We start from the raw sequence: 25,500 nt of genomic DNA on the forward strand, positions 1-25,500 counted from the left end.
AAACCAGGCCTGGAAAAGACTGCTGCTTCTGCATCTCCATAGCTAAGCCATTGTTCATACAGTTATACCTTTAAATATTTGGCTAAAATATTCACAATGAGGAGACTCCAAGTGCAGTCTACACTACAGTGCATCTGAGGGTTCAGTGACCAGTGGCACGCCAGCCATTGTGAAACTACAGCTTCCTGCATGCTCCATTGACTTCATGTGTGTATGGTGGAAGTTGTAGTTTCACAGTCACTGGAGTGCTTGTGGTTCCTTACCTCTGGTGTAATCATTGGGTTCTGTATAAAGAGGTGCTTAATTCTGTCACTTACTTTCCTTACTGTGCTCTTCACCGGAATGTAGCCAGACAACATCTTGACCTCAATAACGGCCATGTTCGATTTCTCCCGAGTACCGGTATAACTGTAAGAATAGAAATCCAGACATGACATGTACAGTCATACATTTATATCCATTTTGGTTAATATGAGAAGAAAATTGACAGCATTGGGAATATTTAGCAGTTAAGTGTAATTATTTTATAGATTTTGATAGATGAATTGATTGGTCATGATTAGAAATTCCCATACATGGTGTAAAAGAGTAGAAGAATTAAAAAAACTAACAAAAAAAAAACACATAAGCAAACTCACGAGGCAGTGATAAGAATTTCAAATTTTGTCACAGGATCCCCCAGACATTCTCTTCTTGAAGATGATTTTACACTTAAAGAGAAAGCGGCCACACCTTTCGGAGGAGGGATATTGTACCTTAATACGGCCTGTGATTTAAAAAAGCAATTTTCCATCAAAAAAGGAATAAATTTATAGCACTGTAGAAAAGCATATCATCCCAATTCACATTTAGATGCAGAACACTGTATATAATGTTCTGCAGGCAACTAAGTATGATACCTTTATAGGGTTTGTTTATTGACCTTTTAGGCCATATTGAGCTGATACACAAAAGAGTGCAGATCTGATCCAGGGTCGACTCCCAAGGCCCACATTAATACTAAGTGGAGCATTACCTTCTAAGGGAGGGTTCACATCATGTTTTATGCCTCCATTTGATGTATGTTACAAAAAAGGCAGCACACCACGTTCCTGCACAGTTCGGTAAAAAAAGTATACTTTTTTTTACAATGGTACAATGGAACTCTATGGTGAATAGATGCCACTGTATGACATCAGTCTGAGGCATCAATTTAATGTATACGCTTTTTGTACACCTTAAACGGATGGGAGAAACGCAATGTGAACCCACTCTAAGACATATGTAATATCAAAAGTATATCCCATAAATGTCTTAAAGCTACCGATTCCACTTTCAGTCCTCCAACTTATTGGAAGCATGGGGTGGGAAGGTGACCTTCCACTTCCAATAATCACTCCAGAGAGGAGGAGACTATGCATGAATGTGGCTCTCTCCATCATATTGTCGGTCAAGGTAACAGTCCATGAGAGGACGGGATACTTGCATCAACTGAGAATGGTAATAAAGTTGAGTTCAGGAGGGCACCTGCTACCGTTCACAAGGGTTCTGCAGTTTGTTTAAACTGATGATCTATCCTCCGGATAGATCATCAGCATCTGATCGGCGGGGGTCCGACACCGGGGACCTCCGCTGATCAGCTGTTTGAGAAGGCAGCCGTGCTCCAGGAGCACAGCGGCCTTCTCACTGTTTACTGCAGGCCCAGTGACGTCACGACTAGTATCAATGGCCTGGGCGGGGCTAAGCTCTTTTCACTTGAATGGAGCTTAGCCCCGCCCAGGCCAGTTGATATTGTGACGTCACTGGGTCTGCGGTAAACAATGAGAAGGCTGTGGCGCTCCTGGAGCGCCGCTGCCTTTTCAAACAGCTGATTGGCGGGGGTCCCGGGTGCCCGCCGATCAGATGCTGATGATCCATCTAAAGCAGCGGTCCCCAACCGCCGGGCCGCGGCCCAGGACCGGGCCCTGGAGGATGGTTTGCCGGGCAGCGGCGATCAGGTCAGTCTTTAACGCTGTACTAATGAAGCGCTTCATTAGTACAGAAGGACCAGGAAGCGGTGTAGGATCTGTACTCACCACTTCCTGGTCCTCGGCTCGGCTATCGGCTGTGCAGGGCTGCGCACAGCGTGAGGTCTCTCTGTGACCTCACACTGTGCGCCGCGATACACAACCGACAGCAGAATGAATGAAGAGGGTCGCAATGGTGACTAGGAGCCGGAGAGGTAAGTGTTTATTTTATTTTATTTGCACTGGGGGCTGATGGCTGACTTGGGGGACATTGGGCTGACATGAGGGGCTAATGGGGGGCTTATGGCTGACATGAGGGGCTAATAGGGGGCTTATGGCTGACATGAGGGGCTAATGGGGGGCTTATGGCTGACATGAGGGGCTAATAGGGGGCTTATGGCTGACATGAGGGGCTAATGGGGGGCTTATGGCTGACATGAGGGGCTAATGGGGGGCTTATGGCTGACATGAGGGGCTAATAGGGGGCTTATGGCTGACATGAGGGGCTAATGGGGGGCTTATGGCTGACATGAGGGGCTAATAGGGGGCTTATGGCTGACATGAGGGGCTAATGGGGGGCTTATGGCTGACATGAGGGGCTAATGGGGGCTTATGGCTGACATGAGGGGCTAATGGGGGGCTTATGGCTGACATGAGGGGCTAATGGGGGGCTTATGGCTGACATGAGGGGCTAATAGGGGGCTTATGGCTGACATGAGGGGCTAATGGGGGGCTTATGGCTGACATGAGGGGCTAATGGGGGCTTATGGCTGACATGAGGGGCTAATGGGGGGCTTATGGCTGACATGAGGGGCTAATGGGGGGCTTATGGCTGACATGAGGGGCTAATAGGGGGCTTATGGCTGACATGAGGGGCTAATGGGGGGCTTATGGCTGACATGAGGGGCTAATGGGGGCTTATGGCTGACATGAGGGGCTAATGGGGGGCTTATGGCTGACATGAGGGGCTAATGGGGGGCTTATGGCTGACATGAGGGGCTAATGGGGGCTTATGGCTGACATGAGGGGCTAATGGGGGCTTATGGCTTACATGAGGGGCTATTGGGGGCTTATGGCTTACATGAGGGGCTATTGGGGGCTTATGGCTGACATGAGGGGCTAATGGGGGCTTATGGCTGACATTGGGGAGGTTTATGGCTGACATTGGGGGGGTTTATGGCTGACATTGGGGGCTGATAGATGGCTAAAGGTTTGGGGGTCTGATCTGAGGTCTGATTAACATTGGGGGTCTGATTGCTGGTCTGACCTGAGGTGTAATGAATTTTTTTTTCCTATTGTTCTCCTCCTAAAACTAGGTGCATCAAATAGGGTGAAAAATATGGTACAGTGCAGCAGAGACCAGTGCAGCAGAGACCATAGTCAGTTTATATAGTCGTTATATAGTGTTATATATTTTAATATGCACCTTGTGTTTTGTTATGCGCATGAATCGGTCAGCAATCCCCCACCCCCGGTCCCTGGGAAAATTGTCTGGCATGAAACCGGTCCTTGGTGCAAAAAAGGTTGGGGACCACTGATCTAGAGGATAGATCATCAGTTTAAATAAACTGCAGAACCTCTTTAATTGATGCTTAGAGCATTAGATTATTATGTACCCATCAGACGACCATAAGAAGTGGCCCCTTGAGCATCGGCACACAGGGAAATTTCCCTGTAAGGCCTATGGCCAGTCCACCCCTATAACAGCCTATCATTTCTAAACCCTGCATACATGTAAATCACCTCCCTAACTCTTGTACTCCTTTCTAGAGTGGCAAACAGGGATAAATGGACCACGCTTCTTCTGGTATATAAGGGAACTAGAGATAGCTACACATTGAACCATTATTACTTGCCCATGCCTGATGCTAAACTGTGTGCCACTCCTCTCTGACATGGAAACCTGTGTCCAAATGTTTGGAGACCACACAGAATTACATTGTGCACTAGATGTGTCTCATGCACTTAGTTTGTGTCTTGGTTTTGCGGTATCACCAATTTCTACTGAAATCTGCACCGGTGCTGTAAAAAGCAGCATTCAATCATGCTTCTATTTTGCCAAAATTACTGCAGATGGTATATCATCTCCCAAGTGAGTACACTGTAAGAGAAAAACTAACAGGATTAGGTGAGAAGGGAAATCCCAAGGATGCCTTTATCTGAATACAATGTATATGGTTTAGGAGAGAAAGTGTGATAGTGATACAGTATACAGTCATGTGAAAAAATTAGGACACCCTTTGAAAGCATGTGGTTTTTTGTAACATTTTTAATAAAAGGTTATTTCATCTCCGTTTCAACAATACAGAGAGATTAAAGTAATCCAACTAAACAAAGAAAACTGAAGAAAAGTCTTTTCAAGATCTTCTGTAAATGTCATTCTACAAAAATGCCTATTCTAACTGAGGAAAAAGATAGGACACCCTCACATGTATTCCCTCTTAAATTGGCTCAGATCTCACACAGGTATATCACACCAGGTGCACATAATTAGTAGATCGTTACTCTGCATGTTGAATGAGGCTTGCCCTATTTAAACCTCAGACATTTAGTTTGGTGTGCTCCTGACTGTTGAAGTGAGAGTGAGCACCATGGTGAGAGCAAAAGAGCTGTCAGAGGACTTCAGAAAAAAGATTGTAGCAGCCTATGAGTCTGGGAAGGGATTTAAAAAGATCTCAAAAGATTTTGAAATCAGCCATTCCACTGTCCGGAAGATAGTCTACAAGTGGAGGGCTTTCAAAACAACTGCCAACATGCCCAGGACAGGTCGCCCCAGCAAGTTCACCCCAAGAGCAGACCGCAAGATGCTAAAAGAGGTCTCCAAAAACCCTAAAGTGTCATCTCGAGAACTACAGCAGGCTCTGGCTACTGTTGATGTAGAAGTACATGCCTCTACAATCAGAAAGAGACTGTACAAGTTTAACTTGCATGGGAGGTGTGCAAGGAGGAAACCTTTGCTTTCCAAGAGAAACATCGAGGCCAGACTGACATTTGCCAGAGATAAAGTTGACAAAGACCAGGACTTCTGGAATAATGTTCTTTGGACAGATGAGTCCAAAATTGAATTATTTGGACACAACAGCAGAGGACATGTTTGGCGTAAACCAAACACAGCATTCCAAGAAAAGAACCTCATACCAACTGTGAAGCATGGAGGTGGAAGTGTCATGGTTTGGGGCTGCTTTGCTGCAGCAGGACCTGGTCAGCTCACCATCATAGAATCCACGATGAATTCTACTGTGTATCAGAAGGTGCTTGAAGAACATGTGAGACCATCAGTTAGAAAATTAAAGCTGAAGCGGAACTGGACCATGCAACATGACAATGACCCAAAACATACTAGTAAATCAACCAAAGATTGGCTGAAAAAGAAGAAATGGAGAGTCCTGGAATGGCCAAGTCAAAGTCCAGATTTGAATCCCATTGAGATGCTGTGGGGTGACTTGAAAAGGGCTGTACGTGCAAGAAACCCCTCAAACATCTCACAGCTGAAAAAGTTCTGCATTGAGGAGTGGGGTAAAATTTCCTCAGACCGATGTCGAAGACTGGTAGATGGCTACAAGAACCGTCTCACTGCAGTTATTTCAGCCAAAGGAGGTAACACTCGCTATTAGGGGCAAGGGTGTCCTATCTTTTTCCTCAGTTAGAATAGGCATTTTTGTAGAATGACATTTACAGAAGATCTTGAAAAGACTTTTCTTCAGTTTTCTTTGTTTAGTTGGATTACTTTAATCTCTCTGTATTGTTGAAACGGAGATGAAATAACCTTTTATTAAAAATGTTACAAAAAACCACATGCTTTCAAAGGGTGTCCTAATTTTTTCACATGACTGTATGTGTTTTATATACTACAGATGCATACAGTGGATATAAAAAGTCTACACACCCCTGTTAAAATGTCAGGTTTCTGTGATGTAAAAAAATGAGACAAAGATAAATCATTTCAGAACCTTTTCCACCTTTAATGTGACCTATAAACTGTACAACTCAATTGAAAAAAAAAATGAAATCTTTTAGGTGGAGGGAAGAAAACAAAAAATAATAATAATGTGCTTATAACTGGGGATGTAGCTGTGTTCAGAATTAAGCAATCACATTCTAAATCCTGTTAAATAGGAGTCAGCATACACCTGCCATCATTTAAAGTAACTCTGATAAACCCCAAATAAAGTTCCGCTTCTCTAGTTGGTCTTTCCTGAAATTTTCTTAGTCGCATCCCACAGCAAAAGCCGTGGTCCACAGAGAGCTTCCAAAGCATCAGAGGGATCTCATTGTTAAAAGGTATCAGTCAGGAGAAGGGTACAAAAGAATTTCCAAGGCATTAGATATACCATGGAACACAGTGAAGACAGTCATCCTCAAGTGAAGAAAATATGACACAACAGTGACATTACCAAGAACTGGACGTCCCTCCAAAACTGATGAAAAGACGAGAAAAAAACTGGTCTGGGAGGATACCAAGAGGCCTACAGCAACATTAAAGGAGCTGCAGGAATATCTGGCAAGTACTGGCTGTGGGGTACATGTGACAACAATCTCCCGTATTCTTCATATGTCTGGGCTATGGGGTAGAGGGGCAAGACGAAAGCCTTTTCTTACGAAGAAAAACATCCAAGCCAGGCTACATTTCGCAAAAACACATCTGAAGTCTCCCAAAAGCATGTGGGAAAAGGTGTTATGGTCTGATGAAACCAAGGTTGAACTTTTTGGCTATAATTCCAAAAGATATGTTTGGCGCAAAAACAACACTGCACATCACCAAAAGAACACCATACCACAGTGAAGCTGGTGGTGGCAGCATCATGCCAAGGGGCTGTTCTTCTTCAGCTGGAACTGGGGCCTTAGTTAAGTTAGAGGGAATTATGAACAGTTCCAAATACCAGTCGATATTGGCACAAAACCTTCAGGCTTCTGCTACAAAGCTGAACATGAAGAGGAACTTCATCTTTCAGCATGACAACGACCCAAAGCATACATACAAATCAACAAAGGAATGGCTTCACCAGATAAAGATTAAAGTTTTGGAATGGCCAGCCAGAGCCCAGACCTAAATCTGTTTGAAAATCTGTGGGGTGATCTGAAGAGGGCTGTGCACAGGAGATGCCCTCGCAATCTGACAGATTTGGAGTGTTTTTGCCAAGAAAAATGGGCAAATCTTGCCAAGTCAAAATGCTGCTATGCTGATCAATCAAAAGGGGCTTCAACAAAGTATTAGTTTAAGGATGTGCACACTTCTGCAACCATATTATTTTATTTTTATATTTTTTCTTTCCTCTTCCTAAAAGATTTCAGTTTGTTTTTCAACTGAGTTTTACAGTTTATAGGTCACATTAAAGGTGGGAAAAAGTTCTGAAATCATTTATCTTTGTCTCATTTTTTTACATCACAGAAACCTGACATTTTAACAGGGGTGTGTAGACTTTGTATATCGACTGTATAATATTGGCCATTGAATTGCTCATTTTAGAGCAAAGGGATGAAAATGTGACCCTATCTCTAAAGCAGAAATATGTACAACCAATAAATTCTAGTGAAAGCCTGCCATTAACCTTTCTACAACTCAGGTGGCAAAAATTGCTGTAATTTGTGGTCTACAGAATAAGATGCCCTTTCTAAAAATATATTCCTTAACCCTGTAAACCACAAAGATCAAGGAAAAGTGGCCACCCCTCTCCAAAGCTTATGTGATCCATTAGTACTTTGGAGTCTATGTAGGCTGCTGATAAAGCATCTCCCATAGCTTAATAGTCTAGGTTTGTCTTTAACAGAAACAGAAGTTTGTTTGCAAGAAACCTGAGGCACACATATACCCTTAGAGTACTTTCACACTAGCGTTTTTAATTTCTGATTTTGAGTCACAGGGGCTCAATACCGGGAAAAAAATGATCAGTTTTATCCTAATGCATTCTGAATGGAGAGCATTCTGTTCAGTATTTATCAGGATGCATCAGTTCAGTCCCTCTTATGTTTTTTGGCCGGAGAAAATACCGCAGCATGCTGTATTTTTCTCTCCGGCCAAAAATCCTGAACACTTGCCGGAATGCCGGATCTGATATTAATTTCCATTAAAATGCATTAAAATTGACGCATTGAAAGATCCGTTCTTCCGGTCTGAGCATGCGCAGAGCTTTAAATCTGTGAAAAAAATTAATACCGGATCCGTTTTTCCGAATGATACCGGAGAGACGGATCCTATATTTCAATGCATTTGGTCAGACGGATCAGCATCCGGATCATTCTGACAAATGCCATTCGTTTGCGTCCAGATTGCCGGATCCGGCAGGCAGTTCGTCTGCCACAAGTGTGAAACTACCCTTAGATTATCAGGAACGATAACTCAAGGTCACCACATAATGATTAGAATAATAGGAACCACAAATTTTTCAGTTCAGGTTAAGTTCAGTATCTTTCTGCTTACCTGAACAAAGACACAACCACTCCCCGTTGATGTCACAGTGTAGTCTCCAGGAACATTAGCTAGAGTTGCCTTTTGGAGAAGGAGACGGTTATTCTTGTCCACATGGAATTGCTCATGGAATCCCGACTTGGAATTGACGGCCACAGTCATGTCTCCTTTGTCAGAAAATGTCACCGCTGAATACTTGGCCATGGCCTGAAGAGCCACTACCGTGTCCTTCAAAAGGAAAAGTTGATAATTTAAAGAGTAACTACTAAACAAAGTGAGATCCTGGAAATAAACCAAATGAACAAAAATGCAAAAATAGGTTGAATGAATCATTATCTTCAAACCACCTGGAAATTAAAACATTTTGAGGGTTTACATACAGAAATTAGCCTGATGATCACACAGATCTATGTACTTGGGAACTCTTTACATACTAGTACAGGGATACATTATAATAGAGATGACTGATTTTGCAGGTTACTCACATTAGACAAAAAAGGGGGGAAAAACTGCCATTTTTAGCAGGAATGGGTAGCTTAATGTGTATCAGAGCCTCTGACCATCCCACAATGTCAGAGAAAATAAGTATTGCGCATGTTGGAATCCTTTCAGTATTTTTTTAAAATAAAATACTAAATGGTTCTTTCCTCTTAAATTATTATATTATTTTCTATATCCTTGTAATGTAGTGAGTTAGGAATAGTTAGTTAACATATACAAAGCCATTGTTCTGTGTCAGACGACCACAAAGTGATCACACTCACACGACATGCATACTGCTCACTGGACATCATTGGGAGGAGGGGTTGAAAGGTACAAACCTTTGTGCACAAAGACAAAGAACTCAGCTCCGATGAGAACATCATCCAGATAGGATGTTGTAGGTCACGATCACTTTCATGTATTACCATGGGGTGTTGGCCATGTGCTAAATGGGTAGCATGGTAACTGGAGCTTCCCCCTTTGTGTTGAAGGCCTGGTGTCATCACAGTAGGCAGGAATACACAGACAGTGAGCCCTAACAGGAATGGCACATTCTAAAGATATCAAGAAAAATAACTGAAATAAAGTGGCCATGGGAGGAAATGCTCAAAAATCTCAAACACTGTAGTGTGTTTATAACCGGGGGGAGCAATTCCTCCGCATGTGATCTGTTGCTAACGGCAATCCCCAGAAAAAATGCATACAATGGAGGATTTCGGCAGCGGATCACATGCACCACAACGGCATCCTACACAAGATGGGAGAATGTGTGGACGCAAATATAAAAATACATAAATCACTGCGAAAGGTGCACCACATTGATTTGCAACTGACAACACTGGCTAACCCCTCAAGCTGATGTTAAGAACTGAGACTTTAGCCAATGTATTCCAGTCAGGAACACATCGGAGCCCTTTTGCACCAGCGTCAAGGTATCTCAGCGTGGCTCCCCCGGTTGGTTATAAACACACTACAGTGTTTGGGGTTTTTCAGCATTTCTTCCCATGGCCACTTTATTTCAGTTATTTTTCTTGATATGTTTAGAATGTGCCATTGCGTACTGCTGGTAGCATTCTGTTGCACCTGATAGCCTGTGTCACATGGCCTGTTATAGGTGGAGGCTTACAGCCTTATCATCTCTTCCACTGCCTGAGTGATCTCACTATGGAGGTATGTGGGAGCTTGGCTGTAAGTTGTATCTTAGCACCTCTCAGATCATTGTTCACACTCCGTAGGTAGCTTAGTGGTAGAAACTAGAGTTGAGCGGACACATGGATGTACCAGTTCAAAGGGTTCGGCCGAACTTTGCAAAAAAGTTTGAGTTCGGGACCCGAACTTGACCCGAACCTCATTGAAGTCAATGGGGACCTGAACTTTTGCGCACTAAAATGGCTCTAAAAATGTCATGGATAGGGCTAGAGGGCTGCAAATGGCATCAAAATGTGGTTAAGAGCATGGCAAGTGCTCTGCAAACAAATGTGGGTAGGGAAATGACTTAAAATAATATAAAATACGTAAAAATTAAAAATGATAATCTTGATCTAGGGGGACCAGGTCCATATGGAGTAGGAGGTTGAGAAGGCGGTGGATGTGGCGGTGTAGGTGGAAGTGGCGGTGGAGGAGGAGGAGGTAGCCTTTTTGGTTTAAAATGTATTATATATTTTTTTTAATTAGGGTACACCCCAAAACATTGGGAAATATAACCCAGGCCAGCACCTCCAAGGCGTAAAAGGGCAAGCTCAGGCCATGTGCCCAATTTGGAGACCCAGAAGTTGCAGGGCCTGACCCCTGTCAGTTAGTTTGTGTAGGCGTGTGCATACTTACTGCCCCACCATGTCGCACGTCCCCGTCATGTTCACGGTCCAATTGGATATCTGCTCTATCAACTTTCGATGTTCTTTTCTACCATGTTGATCACGATTAGCGGCGAATTAGGGTTCCACGCTGGATAGGGAGCGTGAGAAAGAGAGACCAAATCCAAGGGAGATCAATGGATGAAACTTAATTGTGATCGAGCGGAAATGTGGGGGAAGCTATTAAAACAGAAGAATTAAAGGAAAGGAGGGGGTGCGTGGCAATTACCCACTCCTGACTCGGGGAGGTAGTGACGATAAATAACAATACAGGACTCTTAAGATGCTCTGTTATTGGAATGACTAATAAACAAATTATAGGGAATGTCACTGGGGTATATAGGATTTGGAAACGTTAGACAGGAGAGGCCCTGCTGCCGCTTTGTTTACTCTAGATAACTTCTGCCTGATCGCACATCCCTGTGACTTCCACGATCCATTTGGATATCTTCTCTATAAACTTTCGATGTTCTTTTCTGAGCCTACCATGTTGATCACGGTTATCGGCGAATCAGGGTTCCACGCCGGAAAGGGAGCGTGAGAAAGGGAGACCTCATCCAAGGGAGGTCAATGGCTGCAATAGGATGGAGCGGAAATGTGGGACAAGTTATTAAAGAAGGATCGAATGAAAGGGCCAATTAAAGACGAATTTTAGAAATTTAAGTCCGTGTCACCTATGCAGAGCAGGGGTTTTTGATCGCCAGAAATGTTACCCACCAATGGAAAAGATTATTTTAAAAAATTTTGGTCCCTGTCACCTATGCAGAGCAAGGGTTTATTCACAGCAAAAATGGTAAAATGTCACCCAAGAATGTAAAAGAAAAATTAGTGAAATTTATTAACCTGTCTAATAGGTAGAGCAGGGGTCTATCACAGCCAAAAATTGGTGATTTTCACCCGAAAATGTAACAGATAAAATAGTGTTTTTTTTTTTACCTGCCTACTAGGTATAGCAGTGGTATATAACACCTAAGAATTGGTGAATATTATCCAAAAATGTAACAGACAAATTATTATTTTTTTACCTGTCTACTAGGTAGAGCATGGGTATATCACACCTAAAAATTGGTGAATTTCACCCAAAATTAGATAATTTTTTTTAACCTGTCTACTAGGTATAGCAGTGGTATTTCACACCCAAAAATTTGTGAATTTCACCTGAAAATGTAAGAGACAAATTAGTGATTTTTTTTACCTGTCTACTAGGTAGAGCAGTGGTATATCACACCCAAAACTTGGGGAATTTCACCCAAAAATGTAACAGAAAAATTAGTAAAATTACATAAAATAAAAAACGAACAAAAAACAAAACAAAAAAAAACAACCTTGATTTATGAGGTGGAGATCCATATGGAGTAGGAGTTTGAGGAGGTGGTGGACGTAGCGGTGTCTGGTGGAAGCGGCGTTTTTTTTTTATTAGGGTACACTCCAAAAGAGTGTGAAATATCCAAAATACAAGAATGAGCAATTGCGCTGTAGTATAACAATGGCTGGTTAAGGCCGGTATACATGTCTATTCTAAGTCCTATGGGATCCATGCCTGGTTAATTTTAATAAAATTAAGCTTGTCCACATTGGCTGTGGATAGGCGGCTGCACTTGTCTGTGATAACGCCACCTGCCGTGCTATATACACGTTAGGATAATACACTGGCTTCAGGGCAGGTCAGCACCTCCAAGGCATAAAGTACAAGCTCAGGCCATGTACCTAATTTGGAGACCCAGAAGTTGAAGTGGGCAGACCCGTCATTTAGTACGTGTAGGCGTGTGCACACATACTGCTCCACCATGTTACTGAAATACTGCCTCCTGCTAAGACGTTCCATATCAGCTGGTGGTGCTGGTTGTTGTGGCGTGCTGACAAAGCTTTTCCACATTTCGGCGATGCTAACCCTGCTTTCTGAGGTGCTGCCGGTGCCCCAGCTGCATTGGCGACCTCTACTCTCCTACTCCTCTGCCTTCGCCTTGTGCTTCCACTGTGCCCCCGCTGTCAGGTGGGAATGCCACCAGCACGGCGTCTTCCAGTGTGCGATTGTACTCGCACATCTTACAATCACGCTCCAGCGAGGGAATTAAGGACGCTACATTGTCCTTGTAACGGGGATCCAGCAGCGTGGCCACCCAGTAATCAGCACAAGTTAGAATGTAGGCAACTCAGCGGTCGTTGCAGAGACACTGCAGCATGTAAAAAGCCTGACCAAATACCGCTGAAGGTTCTGTCACCTACTCGCACCTGAGATAGGTGTTTCACTTGTGCGTGTAGCTGGCACAGATCAACCACATCCTCTCCCTGCAACAGGAGCTCCACCAGCAGCACCACGTCCCTTATTTGACGCTCTCCTCATATTTCTCAAATTTAGAATCTTGCCCAAATATTTAATACATTTTCTGGCTTTTAAAAAACACCAATTGTTGGCAACATTCTCCATCTTGGGCCTCTGCAGAGGCCCAAGATGGAGAATATTGCAGAAAATTGTAGTTTTTTAAAAGCCAGAAAATGTATTAAGTATTTCAAGCTTGTTTTTAACAATAACAGATGCAGCAAAGGCTGCAATATTAAGTACTTTGCCCAAAAAGTGTTTTTTTTTTTTAATAACAGAATATGATAGCAGTATATAACGCTTTAATTTCACACTGACAGATGCAGACAAGGCCGCAAATTAAGTATTTAGCCCAAAATGGGTGTTTTTTGAATAACAAAATATGACAGCAGTATATAATGCTTGAATTTCACACGTACAGATGCAGCAAGGGCTGTAAAATTTAGTATTTTGCCCAAAAAGGATGTTTTTTTAAAACCCAGAAAATTATAGCTGTATTTCTAGCTTAAATTGCACACTCACTAATGCGGCAGAGGCCCCACATGGAGGGTATTGCCAAAAATGGGTGTTTTTTAAAAGCCAGAAAATTATTGAAGTATTTAAAGCTTGTTTTTAACAATCACAGATGCAGCAAAGGCTGAAATATTAGTAAGTATTTTGTCCAAAATGGGTGTTTTTTTAGTAACAGAATTTGACAGCAGTGTATAATGCTTGAATTTCACACGTACAGATGCAGAAAGGGCTGTAAAATTGAGTATTTTGCCCCAAAAGGGTGTTTTTTAAAACCCAGAACAATATAGCTGTATTTCTAGCTTAAATTGCACACTGACTAATGCGGAATAGGCACAAGATGTAGGATATTGCCAGAAATGGGTGGTTTTTTTTTAACCCAGATTATTATTGCAGTTTTTCAAGCTTGGACTTGAATGTCACAAAAGCACATATGCAGTGCTGGTGCACTGAGCTTGTAGAAAATGGCCGCCACGGCCCACCTAACTAACAGACGGATAAAAGTTCTTACTCTCACTGGGCTCAGGGCAGGGTAAAAAGATTGTGCACTGCACCACCAAAACTAAATCTATGTAGATCGCTGAGTTAACGAGCACTTCTGATTAAAGATTCTTTCCTATTCTCTCCCTCACAGCAGCAGCATCCTCTTAGTACACTAGTAACAGCAGAGTGACGTGCAGCGCTATGTGACTCCAGCTTATATAGAGGCTGGGTCACATGCTGCACTGGCCAATCACAGCCATGCCATTAGTAGGCATGGCTGTGATGGCTTCTAAGGGCACAGAGTTAAACACTTGTTGATTGGCTGCTCTGCAGCCTTTCAAAAAGTGCCAATAAATCGCCGACCCCCGAACCCAAACTTTTACTGAAATGTTCGGGTCCACGGTCCAAAAATCTTAAAGTTCGGTACGAACCCGAACTTTACAGTTCGGGTTCGCTCAACCCTAGTAGGAACCCATGCCACTCTGAGATACCTTGACGGTGGTGCAAAAGGGCTCTGATGTGTTCCTGACTGGAATACATTGGCTAAAGTCTCAGTTCTTAACATCAGCTTGAGGGATTAGCCAGTGTTGTCAGTTGAATATCATTGTAGTGCACCTTTCGCAGTGATTTATATAAAATGATGCTTTAGCCCCAAATTTTTCATTTTCACAAGGGGGAAAAAGCACCCCATAATTTGTTACCCATTTTCTCCTGAATATAGAAACACCCCATATGTAGGGGTAAACTGCTGGGGGGCCACATGGCAGGATTTGGAATGGAAGGAGCGCCATATGGCCTTTGCAGCACTTTTGATAGATTTATGGGCGCAAGAGATGAGTGAATTTTTTTCAAAAATTCGAATCGCTGGTTTGCAGAATTTTTGGGGATAAATTTGCTACGATCCAAATTTATTCGTGGCGTATTACGTTAAAAAAAACAGCTACTTCCTGGCTGCAGAGAGCCTTTATTGTGGTCTAGAACACTTGCAGTAACACGCATAGGGAGTCTGCTTTAGCAGTGAAAAATATGACATGCAGATGACAGGCGTCGCTTTTAGAATCACTGCACACTTCAACTGACCAAATGACTCAAGTATGAACTCAGCCTTACAGGTCAATGTTAGCACCAAGAAGCGCACTCCTTTTACACGGTCGTCAGCTGATTCCATATAGATGTCTACAGAACTTGTTCTATTAAACGCTTATACAAGTAGAGTTCCCCAACAGAGTGGAGAGGGTGTCAGCAATAAGTTTCTGTCGACATCACTGATTATTTTGCCCTTCCTCTGATCCGTCAGAACAATGACCCACAAAAAACGGATCCTGTCTGTGGAGCATTTGCCTTCACTTGGTCAGCATTTGGTCAGTAATCCATCAGTATTGCTAATGCCCCCCCAAAAAAATAGGAGTGGATCCAAAACAGAGATGACACGTGAACAGAATATATTTGCATGTCTTCTGTGTTTTGTACCCACTCCTGCTTTTAGCTAACAAATCACAAGCCAATTCTGATGGAACCATACAGGCCTTACAGCTACTACACAGACAGGATCCGTTGTGCGTCTCATTTTGACTTCCTTATGACAGATCAGAGGAAGGGTCAAATAAATGATGATGTCAGCCAAGCCAAAAAGGCTAAATAGTGGCACAGCCATGAAGTAGGGAGGGTGGTACCAGCATGAGAAGTCCACAGAGTGGGCCTATAACATAGTGGTGAGGTGAAAGCAGCATGAGGAGACCACAGAGTTGTCCAATGACAGAGTCTGTATGTGGCGGCAGCATCAGGAGGCCACAGAGTGGCACAATGACAGAGTGTAGAGGTGGCGGCAGCATCAGGAGGCCACAGAGTGGCAAGGTGACATAAAGTGGAGGTGGCAGCAGCATCAGGAGGCCACAGAGTGGCAAAGTGACATAAAGTGGAGGTGGCAGCAGCATCAGGAGGCCACAGAGTGGCTAGGTGACATAGTGTGGAGGTGGCGGTAGCATTAGAAAGCCGGAGAGTGGCACAATGACAGAGTGAGGAGGTGGCGGCAGCATCAGGAGTCCACAGACTGGCATAATGACAGAGTGGCAAGGTGACATAGTGGTGAGGTGAAAGCAGCATAAGGAGACTACAGAGTGGCCCAATAACAGAGTCTGTAGGTGGTGGAAGCATCAGGAGGCCGCAGAATAGCTAGGTGACATAGTTTGGAGGTGGCTGCAGTATCAGGAGGCCACAGAGTGGCAAGGTGGCATAGAGTGGAGGTAAGAGCAGCATGAGAAGGCCACAGAGTGGCAAGGTAACATAGTTTGGAGGTGGCGGCAGCATCAGGAGGCCACAGAGTGGCAAGGTGACATAGTTTGGAGGTGGTGGCAGCATCAAGAGGCCACAGAGTAGCACAATGACAGAGTGTGTAGGTGGTGGCAGCATGAGAAGACCACAAAGTGTCAAGGTGACATAGTGGTAAGGTGAAAGCCGCATGAGGAGACCACAGAGCGGTCCAATTACAGTCCTGTAGGTGGCGGCAGCATCATGAGGCTGCAGAGTAGCTACGTGACATAGTTTGGAGGTGGTGGCAGTATCAGGAGGCCCCAGAGTGGCAAGGTGACATAGTGTGGTGGTGGCGGCAGCATCAGGAAGCCACAGAGTGGCAAGGTGACATAGTTTGGAGGTGGCTGCAGCATCAGGAGGCCACAGAGTGGCTAGGTGAGATAGTGTGGAGGTGACGGCAGCATCAGGTGGCCGCAGAGTGGCACAATGACAGATTGTGTATGTGGCAGCAGCATGAGAAGACCACAGAGTTGCAAGGTGACATAGTGGTGAGGTGAAAGCAGCATGAGGAGACCACAGAGTGGCCCAATCACAGAGTCTGTAGGTGGTGGCAGAATCAGGAGGCCGCAGAGTTGCTAGGTTGACATAGTTTGGAGGTGGTGGCAGTATCAGGAGTAGTGTTGAACGAGCATCAAAGCATTAAACCAGGTACCTTGGCTCTGAAGAGGGGAGGGTGTCTGGTTCATACGAAAAGGTCAGAAATTGATTGAAACACCACCAAAATGGTTCGGGAACAACATGGGGAGGATGTCTGGATGCATCTTGCACTTCAAGGTCGCTGCTGGACAGACTGACACTAATATGTTAAATTGTTAGAAAACATTCTTTCCTGTATATTTACTTGTATATAAAGTGCAAGTGCTGCCAAAAATTACAAGGAAGAGGCACTCTTATACAACCTATATATCACATAATTGGAGGGTCTCATTCACATTGTTGTACAATTGTTCAGGAAGTGGGACTACTACACTCATAAAACCTATGCACAGTGGCAATGTGACATAGTTTGGAGGTAGCGGCAGCATCAGGAGGCCACAGAGTGGCTAGGTGACATAGTGTGAAGGCGGTGGCAAGATCAGGAGGCCACAGAGTAGCACAATGACAGAGTGTGTAGGTGGTGTCAGCATGAGAAGACCACAGAGTAGCAAGGTGACATAGTGGTGAGGTAAAAGCGGCATGAGGAGACCACAGAGTGGTCCAATTACAGAGTCTGTAGATGGCGGCAGCATCAGGAGGCCACAGAGTAGCTAGGTGACATAGTTTGGAGGTGGCTGCAGTATCAGGAGACCACAGAGTGGCTAGGTGACATAGTGTGGAGGTGGCGGCAGCATCAGGAGGCCACAGAGTGGCAAGGTGACATAGTTTGGCGGTGGCGGCAGGATCAGGAGGCCACAATGTAGCTAGGTGACATAGTGTGGAGGTGGCGGCAACATCAGGAGGCCACAGAGTAGCACAATGACAGGAGGAGCACCCGTGGGCCTGCTGCTGAGCTGACCATCTAAAACATTAGGGGTGAGGGTCTGCTGCAGAGCTAAGGCTACTTTCACACTTGCGGCAGAGAGATCCGGCAAGCAGTTCCGTCGCCGGAACTGTCTGCTGGATCCGGGAAAACATATGCCAACTGATGGCATTAGTAAGACTGATCAGGATTATGATCAGTCTTAAAAATGCTGAATCAGTCAAAAAAATGCATTGAAAGACAGATCCGTCTTTGCAGTGTCATCCGGCAAAACTGATCTAGCATTTCCTTTTTTCACCTTTTTTTCGGTCTGCACATGCACAGACCGGAAGGACGGTTTCCTATGGAAAAAAATGCTAAATCTGGCATTCAGGCAAGTCTTCAGTTTTTTTTTGCCGGAGATAAAACCGTAGCATGCTATGGTTTTCTCTTTTGCCTGATCAGTCAAAATGACTGAACTGAAGACATCCTGATGCATCCTGAACGGATTACTCTCCATTCAGAATGTATGGGGATATGCCTGATCAGTTATTTTCTGATATAGAGCCCCTGTGACGGAACTCTATGCTGGAAAAGAAAAACGCTAGTGTGAAAGTACCCTAACTCTCTAAAACATTAGGGGCGAGTGCCTGCTGCTAATCTGAGCATCGAAAAAATTATGGGCGAGTGCCTGCTGCTAAGCTGACTATAGAAAAAAGTATGGGCGAGTGCCTGTTGCTTAGCTAACCATTGAAAAAATTATGTGAGAGCGCCTTCTGGTGAGCTGACCCTCTACAACATTATATGCGAGGGCCTTCAGGTGAGCTGACCCTCTTAAAGATTGTAGGTGAAGGCCTCCTGGTGAGCTGACCCTCTAAAACATTATATTCAAGGACCTGCTAGTGAGATGACCCCCTTAAAGATTGTAGGTGTGGGCCTGCTGGTGAGCTGACCCTCTAAAACATTACATGCGAGGGCCTGCTGGTGAGCTGACCCTCTACAACATTAAGAGAGAGGGCCTGCAGGTGAGCTGACCCTCTAAAAGATTTTAGGTGAGGGTCGGCTGGTGAGCTGACCCTCTACAACATTAAGAGCGAGGGCAGACTAAAGAGCATGTTGATATGATGGAAAAGGAGGAGGACTAGAAAAGGAAGATTGAACCATATACCCTTTTCTGTGGTGGAAGGGGTGCATGGGAATACAGTGTGTTCAATACATTATAAAAAAACACATTTAAAGTGCCATTATGTTCAGCCGCTTTCCTCTGGTGGAGTAGAGAAGTCAGGGGCAATCCAGGCCTTGTTTATTTTTATAACAGTCAGCCTGTCAGCATTTTCAGTTGACAGGCGGAGGCGCTTATCAGTTATTATGCCCCCAACAGCACTAAATACCTGCTCTGACAAAACGCTGGCGGCAGGGCAGGCCAGCACCTCGAAGGTGTAGAGCGCCAGTTCGTGCCACGTGTCCAGCTTGGACACCCAGTAGTTGTAAGGCACAGAGGGATCATTGAAGACGCTGACACGGTCTGCTATGTACTCCTTCACCATCTTCCAAAACTTTTCTCTTCTTGTGACACTAGGCCGCGCATCAGGGTGAGGTTGCTGGCGAGCTGTCATGAAACTGTCCCAGGCCTTGGAGAGTGTTGCCTCGCTTTTCAACAGAAAGTGCGAGGACAGGGATGCAAGTTCCAGGTGCGCATTCTCCTTTAAATATAGTCCCATGGCTGAACGCACTTATTCTGCGATATTTTGAGGAGAGATGCGACTCTGAATGAACTCACTAAACACAAACCACTTATATCCTTCAGGAAAAGCCATACAATTAAGGATAAGCTTGTAAGGAGCAGGTTTGCTCCTATTAAAAGCAATAATTGGCTATCAGTGGAAAGCTGTTCACTGTGTAAATATAACTCCCCCAAAAAGTGTATTCAATTTGCATGGATCCAGCATAGAATCTGTAGCTTTATTAACTGCAGGAGCACATATGTGGTATATTTGTTGCTCTGCAATTGCGGCAGATTCTATGTTGGAAAGACAATAAGGTGTATGTTTGAACGAGTAAGAGAACATTTTAATTCTGTAAAGACAGGAAAAGGTTGCCCCAGATTCATAGACCATGTAAGGACTGCTCATGCAGGTAATTTAGATTGCATCTCCTTCACAGGCTTGGAGACCGTGCCCGCCCCTCCACAGGGAGGAGACAGACACCACCTCCTCCTGCAGAGAGAAGCAAAGTGGATTCTGCGCACCCAGGCATTAGGTGAACTTGGCTTAAATGATAGAAATTATTTAAGTGTATTCCTCTGATCTGATGTGAGATCGCCATTAGAGTTGAGCGGACACCTGGATGTTCGGGTTCGAGAAGTTCGGCCGAACCCTATTGAAGTCAATGTGGACCCGAACTTTTCGGCACTAAAAAGGCTGTAAAACAGCCCAGGAAAGGGCTAGAGGGTTGCAAAAGGCAGCAACATGTAGGTAAATCCCCTGCAAACAAATGTGGATAGGGAAATGAATTAAAATAAAAATTAAATAAATAAAAATGAACCAAAATCAATTGGAGAGAGGTCCCATAGCAGAGAATCTGGCTTCACGTCACCCACCACTGGAACAGTCCATTCTCAGATATTTAGGCCCCGGCACCCAAGCAGAGGAGAGAGGTCCCGTAACAGAGAATCTGTCTTCATGTCAGCAGAGAATCAGTCTGCATGTCATAGCAGAGAATCAGGCTTCACGTCAGCCACCACTGCAACAGTCCATTTTCATAAATTTAGGCCCAGCACCCAGGCAGAGGAGAGAGGTCCCGTAACAGACAATCTGACTTCATGTCAGCAGAGAATCAGTCTTCATATCATAGCAGAGAATCAGGCTTCACGTCAGCCACCAATGCAACAGTCCATTGTCAGATATTTAGGCCCAGCACCCAGGCAGAGGAGAGAGGTCCCGTAACAGAGGATCTGGCTTCATGTCAGCAGAGAATTAGTCTGCATGTCATAGCAGAAAATCAGGCTTCACGTCAGCCACCACTGCAACAGTCCATTGTCAGATATTTAGGCCCAGCACCCAGGCAGAGGAGAGAGGTCCCGTAACAGAGAATCAGGCTTCACGTCAGCCACCACTGCAACAGTCCATTGTCAGATATTTAGGCCCAGCACCCAGGCAGAGGAGAGAGGTCCCGTAACAGAGGATCTGGCTTCATGTCAGCAGAGAATTAGTCTGCATGTCATAGCAGAAAATCAGGCTTCACATCAGCCACCACTGCAACAGTCCATTGTCAGATATTTAGGCCCAGCACCCAGGCAGAGGAGAGAGGTCCCGTAACAGAGAATCTGGCTTCATGTCAGCAGAGAATTAGTCTGCATGTCATAGCAGAGAATCAGGCTTCACGTCACCCAACATTGGAACAGTCCATTGGCATATATTTAGGCCCCGGCACCCAGACAGAGGAGAGGTTCATTCAACTTTGGGTAGCCTCGCAATATAATGGTAAAATGAAAATAAAAATAGGATTGAATGAGGAAGTGCCCTGGAGTACAATAATATATGGTTAAGGGGAGGTAGTTAATGTCTAATCTGGACAAGGGACGGACAGGTCCTGTGGGATCCATGCTTGGTTCATTTTTATGAACGTCAGCTTGTCCACATTGGCTCTAGACAGGCGGCTGCGTTTGTGTGTATTGACGCCCCCTGCCGTGCTGAATACACGTTCAGACAAAACGCTGGCCGCCGGGCAGGCCAGCACCTCCAAGGCATAAAAGGCTAGCTCTGGCCACGTGGACAATTTAGAGACCCAGAAGTTGAATGGGGCCGAACCATCAGTCAGTACGTGGAGGGGTGTGCACACGTACTGTTCCACCATGTTAGTGAAATGTTGCCTCCTGCTAACACGTTGCGTATCAGGTGGTGGTGCAGTTAGCTGTGGCGTGTTGACAAAACTTTTCCACATCTCTGCCATGCTAACCCTGCCCTCAGAGCAGCTGGCCGTGACACAGCTGCCTTGGCGACCTCTTGCTCCTCCTCTGCCTTGGCCTTGGGCTTCCACTTGTTCCCCTGTGACATTTGGGAATGCTCTAAGTAGTGCGTCTACCAACGTGCGCTTGTACTCGCGCATCTTCCTATAACGCTCCAGTGCAGGAAGTAAGGTGGGCACATTGTCTTTGTAGCGTGGATCCAGCAGGGTGGCAACCCAGTAGTCCGCACACGTTAAAATGTGGGCCACTCTGCTGTCGTTGCGCAGGCACTGCAGCATGTAGTCACTCATGTGTGCCAGGCTGCCCAGGGGTAAGGACAAGCTGTCCTCTGTGGGAGGCGTATCGTCATCGTCCTGCCTTTCCCCTCAGCCACGCACCAGTGATGGGCCCGAGCTGCGTTGGGTGCCACCCCGCTGTGACCATGCTTCATCCTCATCCCCCTCCACCTCCTCCTCATCCTCGTCCTCCTCGTCCTCCAGTAGTGGGCCCTGGCTGGCCACATTTGTACCTGGCCTCTGCTGTTGCAAAAAACCTCCCTCTGAGTCACTTCGAAGAGACTGGCCTGAAAGTGCTAAAAATGACCCCTCTTCCTCCTCCTCCTCCTCCTCCTGGGCCACCTCCTCTTCCATCATCGCCCTAAGTGTTTTCTCTAGGAGACATAGAAGTGGTATTGTAACGCTGATAACGGCGTCATCGCCACTGGCCATGTTGGTGGAGTACTCGAAACAGCGCAACAGGGCACACAGGTCTCGCATGGAGGCCCAGTCATTGGTGGTGAAGTGGTGCTGTTCCGCAGTGCGACTGACCCGTGCGTGCTGCAGCTAAAACTCCACTATGGCCTGCTGCTGCTCGCACAGTCTGTCCAGCATGTGCAAGGTGGAGTTCCACCTGGTGGGCACGTCGCATATGAGGCGGTGAGCGGGAAGGCCGAAGTTACGCTGTAGCGCAGACAGGCGAGCAGCGGCAGGATGTGAACGCCGGAAGCGCGAACAGACGGCCCGCACTTTATGCAGCAGCTCTGACATGTCGGGGTAGTTGTGAATGAACTTCTGCACCACCAAATTCAGCACATGCGCCAGGCAAGGGATGTGCGTCAAACCGGCTAGTCCCAGAGCTGCAACGAGATTTCGCCCATTATCGCACACCACCAGACTGGGCTTGAGGCTCACCGGCAGCAACCACTTGTCGGTCTGTTGTTTTATACCAAGCCACAACTCCTGTGCGGTGTGGGGCCTGTCCCCCAAACATATGATTTTCAGAATGGCCTGCTGACGTTTACCCCGGGCTGTGCTGAAGTTGGTGGTAAAGGTGTGTGGCTGACTGGATGAGCAGGTGGAAGAAGAGGAGGAGGAAGCCGAGAAGGAGGAGGTGGCAACAGGAGGCAAAGAATGTTGCCCTGTGATCCTTGGCGGCGGAAGGACGTGCGCCAAACAGCTCTCCGCCTGGGGCCCAGCTGCCACTACACTTACCCAGTGTGCAGTTAGGGAGATATAGCGTCCCTGGCCGTGCTTACTGGTCCACGTATCTGTGGTTAGGTGGACCTTGCTACAGATGGCGTTGCGCAGTGCACACTTGATTTTATCGGATACTTGGTTGTGCAGGGAAGGCACGGCTCTCTTGGAGAAGTAGTGGCGGCTGGGAACAACATACTGTGGGACAGCAAGCGACATGAGCTGTTTGAAGCTGTCTGTGTCCACCAGCCTAAATGACAGCATTTCATAGGCCAGTAGTTTAGAAATGCTGGCATTCAGGGCCAGGGATCGAGGGTGGCTAGGTGGGAATTTACGCTTTCTCTCAAATGTTTGTGAGATGGAGAGCTGAACGCTGCCGTGTGACATGGTTGAGACGCTTGGTGACGGAGGTGGTGGTGGTGTTGGTGGTACATCCCCTGTTTGCTGGGTGGCAGGTGCCAACGTTCCTCCAGAGGCGGAGGAAGAGGCCGAGGCGGCAGCAGCAGAAGAGACCGAGGCGGCAGCAGCAGAAGAGGCCGAGGCGGCAGCAGCAGAAGAGGTAGCAGGGGGAGCCTGAGCGACTTCCTTGCTTTTAAGGTGTTTACTCCACTGCAGTTCATGCTTTGCATGCAGGTGCCTGGTCATGCAGGTTGTGCTAAGGTTCAGAACGTTAATGCCTCGCTTCAGGCTCTGATGGCACAGCGTGCAAACCACTCGGGTCTTGTCGTCAGCACATTGTTTGAAGAAGTGCCATGCCAGGGAACTCCTTGAAGCTGCCTTTGGGGTGCTCGGTCCAAGATGGCGGCGGTCAGTAGCAGGCGGAGTCTCTTGGCGGCGGGTGTTCTGCTTTTGCCCACTGCTCCCTCTTTTGCTACGCTGTTGGCTCGGTCTCACCACTGCCTCTTCCTCCGTACTGTGAAAGTCAGTGGCACGACCTTCATTCCATGTGGGGTCTAGGACTTCATCGTCCCCTGCATCGTCTTCCACCCAGTCTTGATCCCTGACCTCCTGTTCAGTCTGCACACTGCAGAAAGACGCAGCAGTTGGCACCTGTGTTTCGTCATCATCAGAGACATGCTGAGGTGGTATTCCCATGTCTTCATCATCAGGAAACATAAGTGGTTGTGCGTCAGTGCATTCTATGTCTTTCACCGCTGGGGAAGGGCTAGGTGGATGCCCTTGGGAAACCCTGCCAGCGGAGTCTTCAAACAGCATAAGAGACTGCTGCATAACTTGAGGCTGAGACAGTTTCCCTGGTATGCATGGGGGTGATGTGACAGACTGATGGGGTTGGTTTTCAGGCGCCATCTGTGCTTCTGCGCTTTCTGCAGAAGACTGGGTGGGAGATAATGTGAACGTGCTGGATCCACTGTCGGCCACCCAATTGACTAATGCCTGTACCTGCTCAGGCCTTACCATCCTTAGAACAGCATTGGGCCCCACCATATATCGCTGTAAATTCTGGCGGCTACTGGGACCTGAGCTAGTTGGTACACTAGGACGTGTGGATGTGGCAGAATGGCCACGTCCTCTCCCAGCACCAGAGGGTCCACTAACACCACCACGACCATGTCCACGTCCGCGTCCCTTACTAGATGTTTTCCTCATTGTTATCGTTCACCACAACAACAAAAATATTATTTGGCCCAATGTATTGTATTCAAATTCAGCTGAATATAAATTTGAGGCCTAGTATTTAGGCGCTGGGTGACAGGTATGGGTTTACTGACAGAATTAGACTTGGAAATGCACAGTAGCGTGTGTGTGAAGTTATTCTGAATGACCCTATGTGCACCTTGAATATTATATACCTTTTAGGGATAGATTTCAAATAGCTCTGATACAGCAGAAACCACTAAATTAGGAAATTGCTAAATTGGGAATTGTATTTCAACCCAGAACAAAAAATGTGCTTTGACAGACACTAAATAACTTGCCCAGCCACAACAGTACAGCAGTAACGACAGATTTAGCGGGATATAAATTTGAGGCCTAGTATTTAGGCGCTGGGTGACAGGTATAGATTTACTGACAGAATTAGACTTGGAAATGCACAGTAGCGTGTGTGTGAAGTTATTCTGAATGACCCTATGTGCACCTTGAATATTATATACCTTTTAGGGATAGATTTCAAATAGCTCTGATACAGCAGAAACCACTAAATTAGGAAATTGCTAAATTGGGAATTGTATTTCAACCCAGAACAAAAAATGTGCTTTGACAGACACTAAATAACTTGCCCAGCCACAACAGTACAGCAGTAACGACAGATTTAGCGGGATATAAATTTGAGG

The 25,500-nt window shown here is 45.8% G+C and overlaps 1 protein-coding gene across 1 annotated transcript in view; it reads right to left on the bottom strand.

Annotated features, from left to right (window-relative positions):
• LOC122942210 (alpha-2-macroglobulin-like protein 1) overlaps window positions 1–25,500 on the bottom strand; it is a 273,571-nt gene that overhangs the window by 15,254 nt on the left and 232,817 nt on the right. Inside the window, exons 37-39 of the mRNA XM_044299709.1 lie at window positions 8,404–8,619; window positions 639–766; window positions 318–408 (exon numbers count right to left, since the gene is read on the bottom strand). Coding sequence (XP_044155644.1) covers window positions 318–408; window positions 639–766; window positions 8,404–8,619 — 435 coding nt within the window. The remainder of the gene's footprint in view (window positions 1–317; window positions 409–638; window positions 767–8,403; window positions 8,620–25,500) is intronic.

Source organism: Bufo gargarizans, chromosome 6 (assembly GCF_014858855.1).
Source record: "Bufo gargarizans isolate SCDJY-AF-19 chromosome 6, ASM1485885v1, whole genome shotgun sequence".
Classification (NCBI taxonomy): domain Eukaryota; kingdom Metazoa; phylum Chordata; class Amphibia; order Anura; family Bufonidae; genus Bufo; species Bufo gargarizans.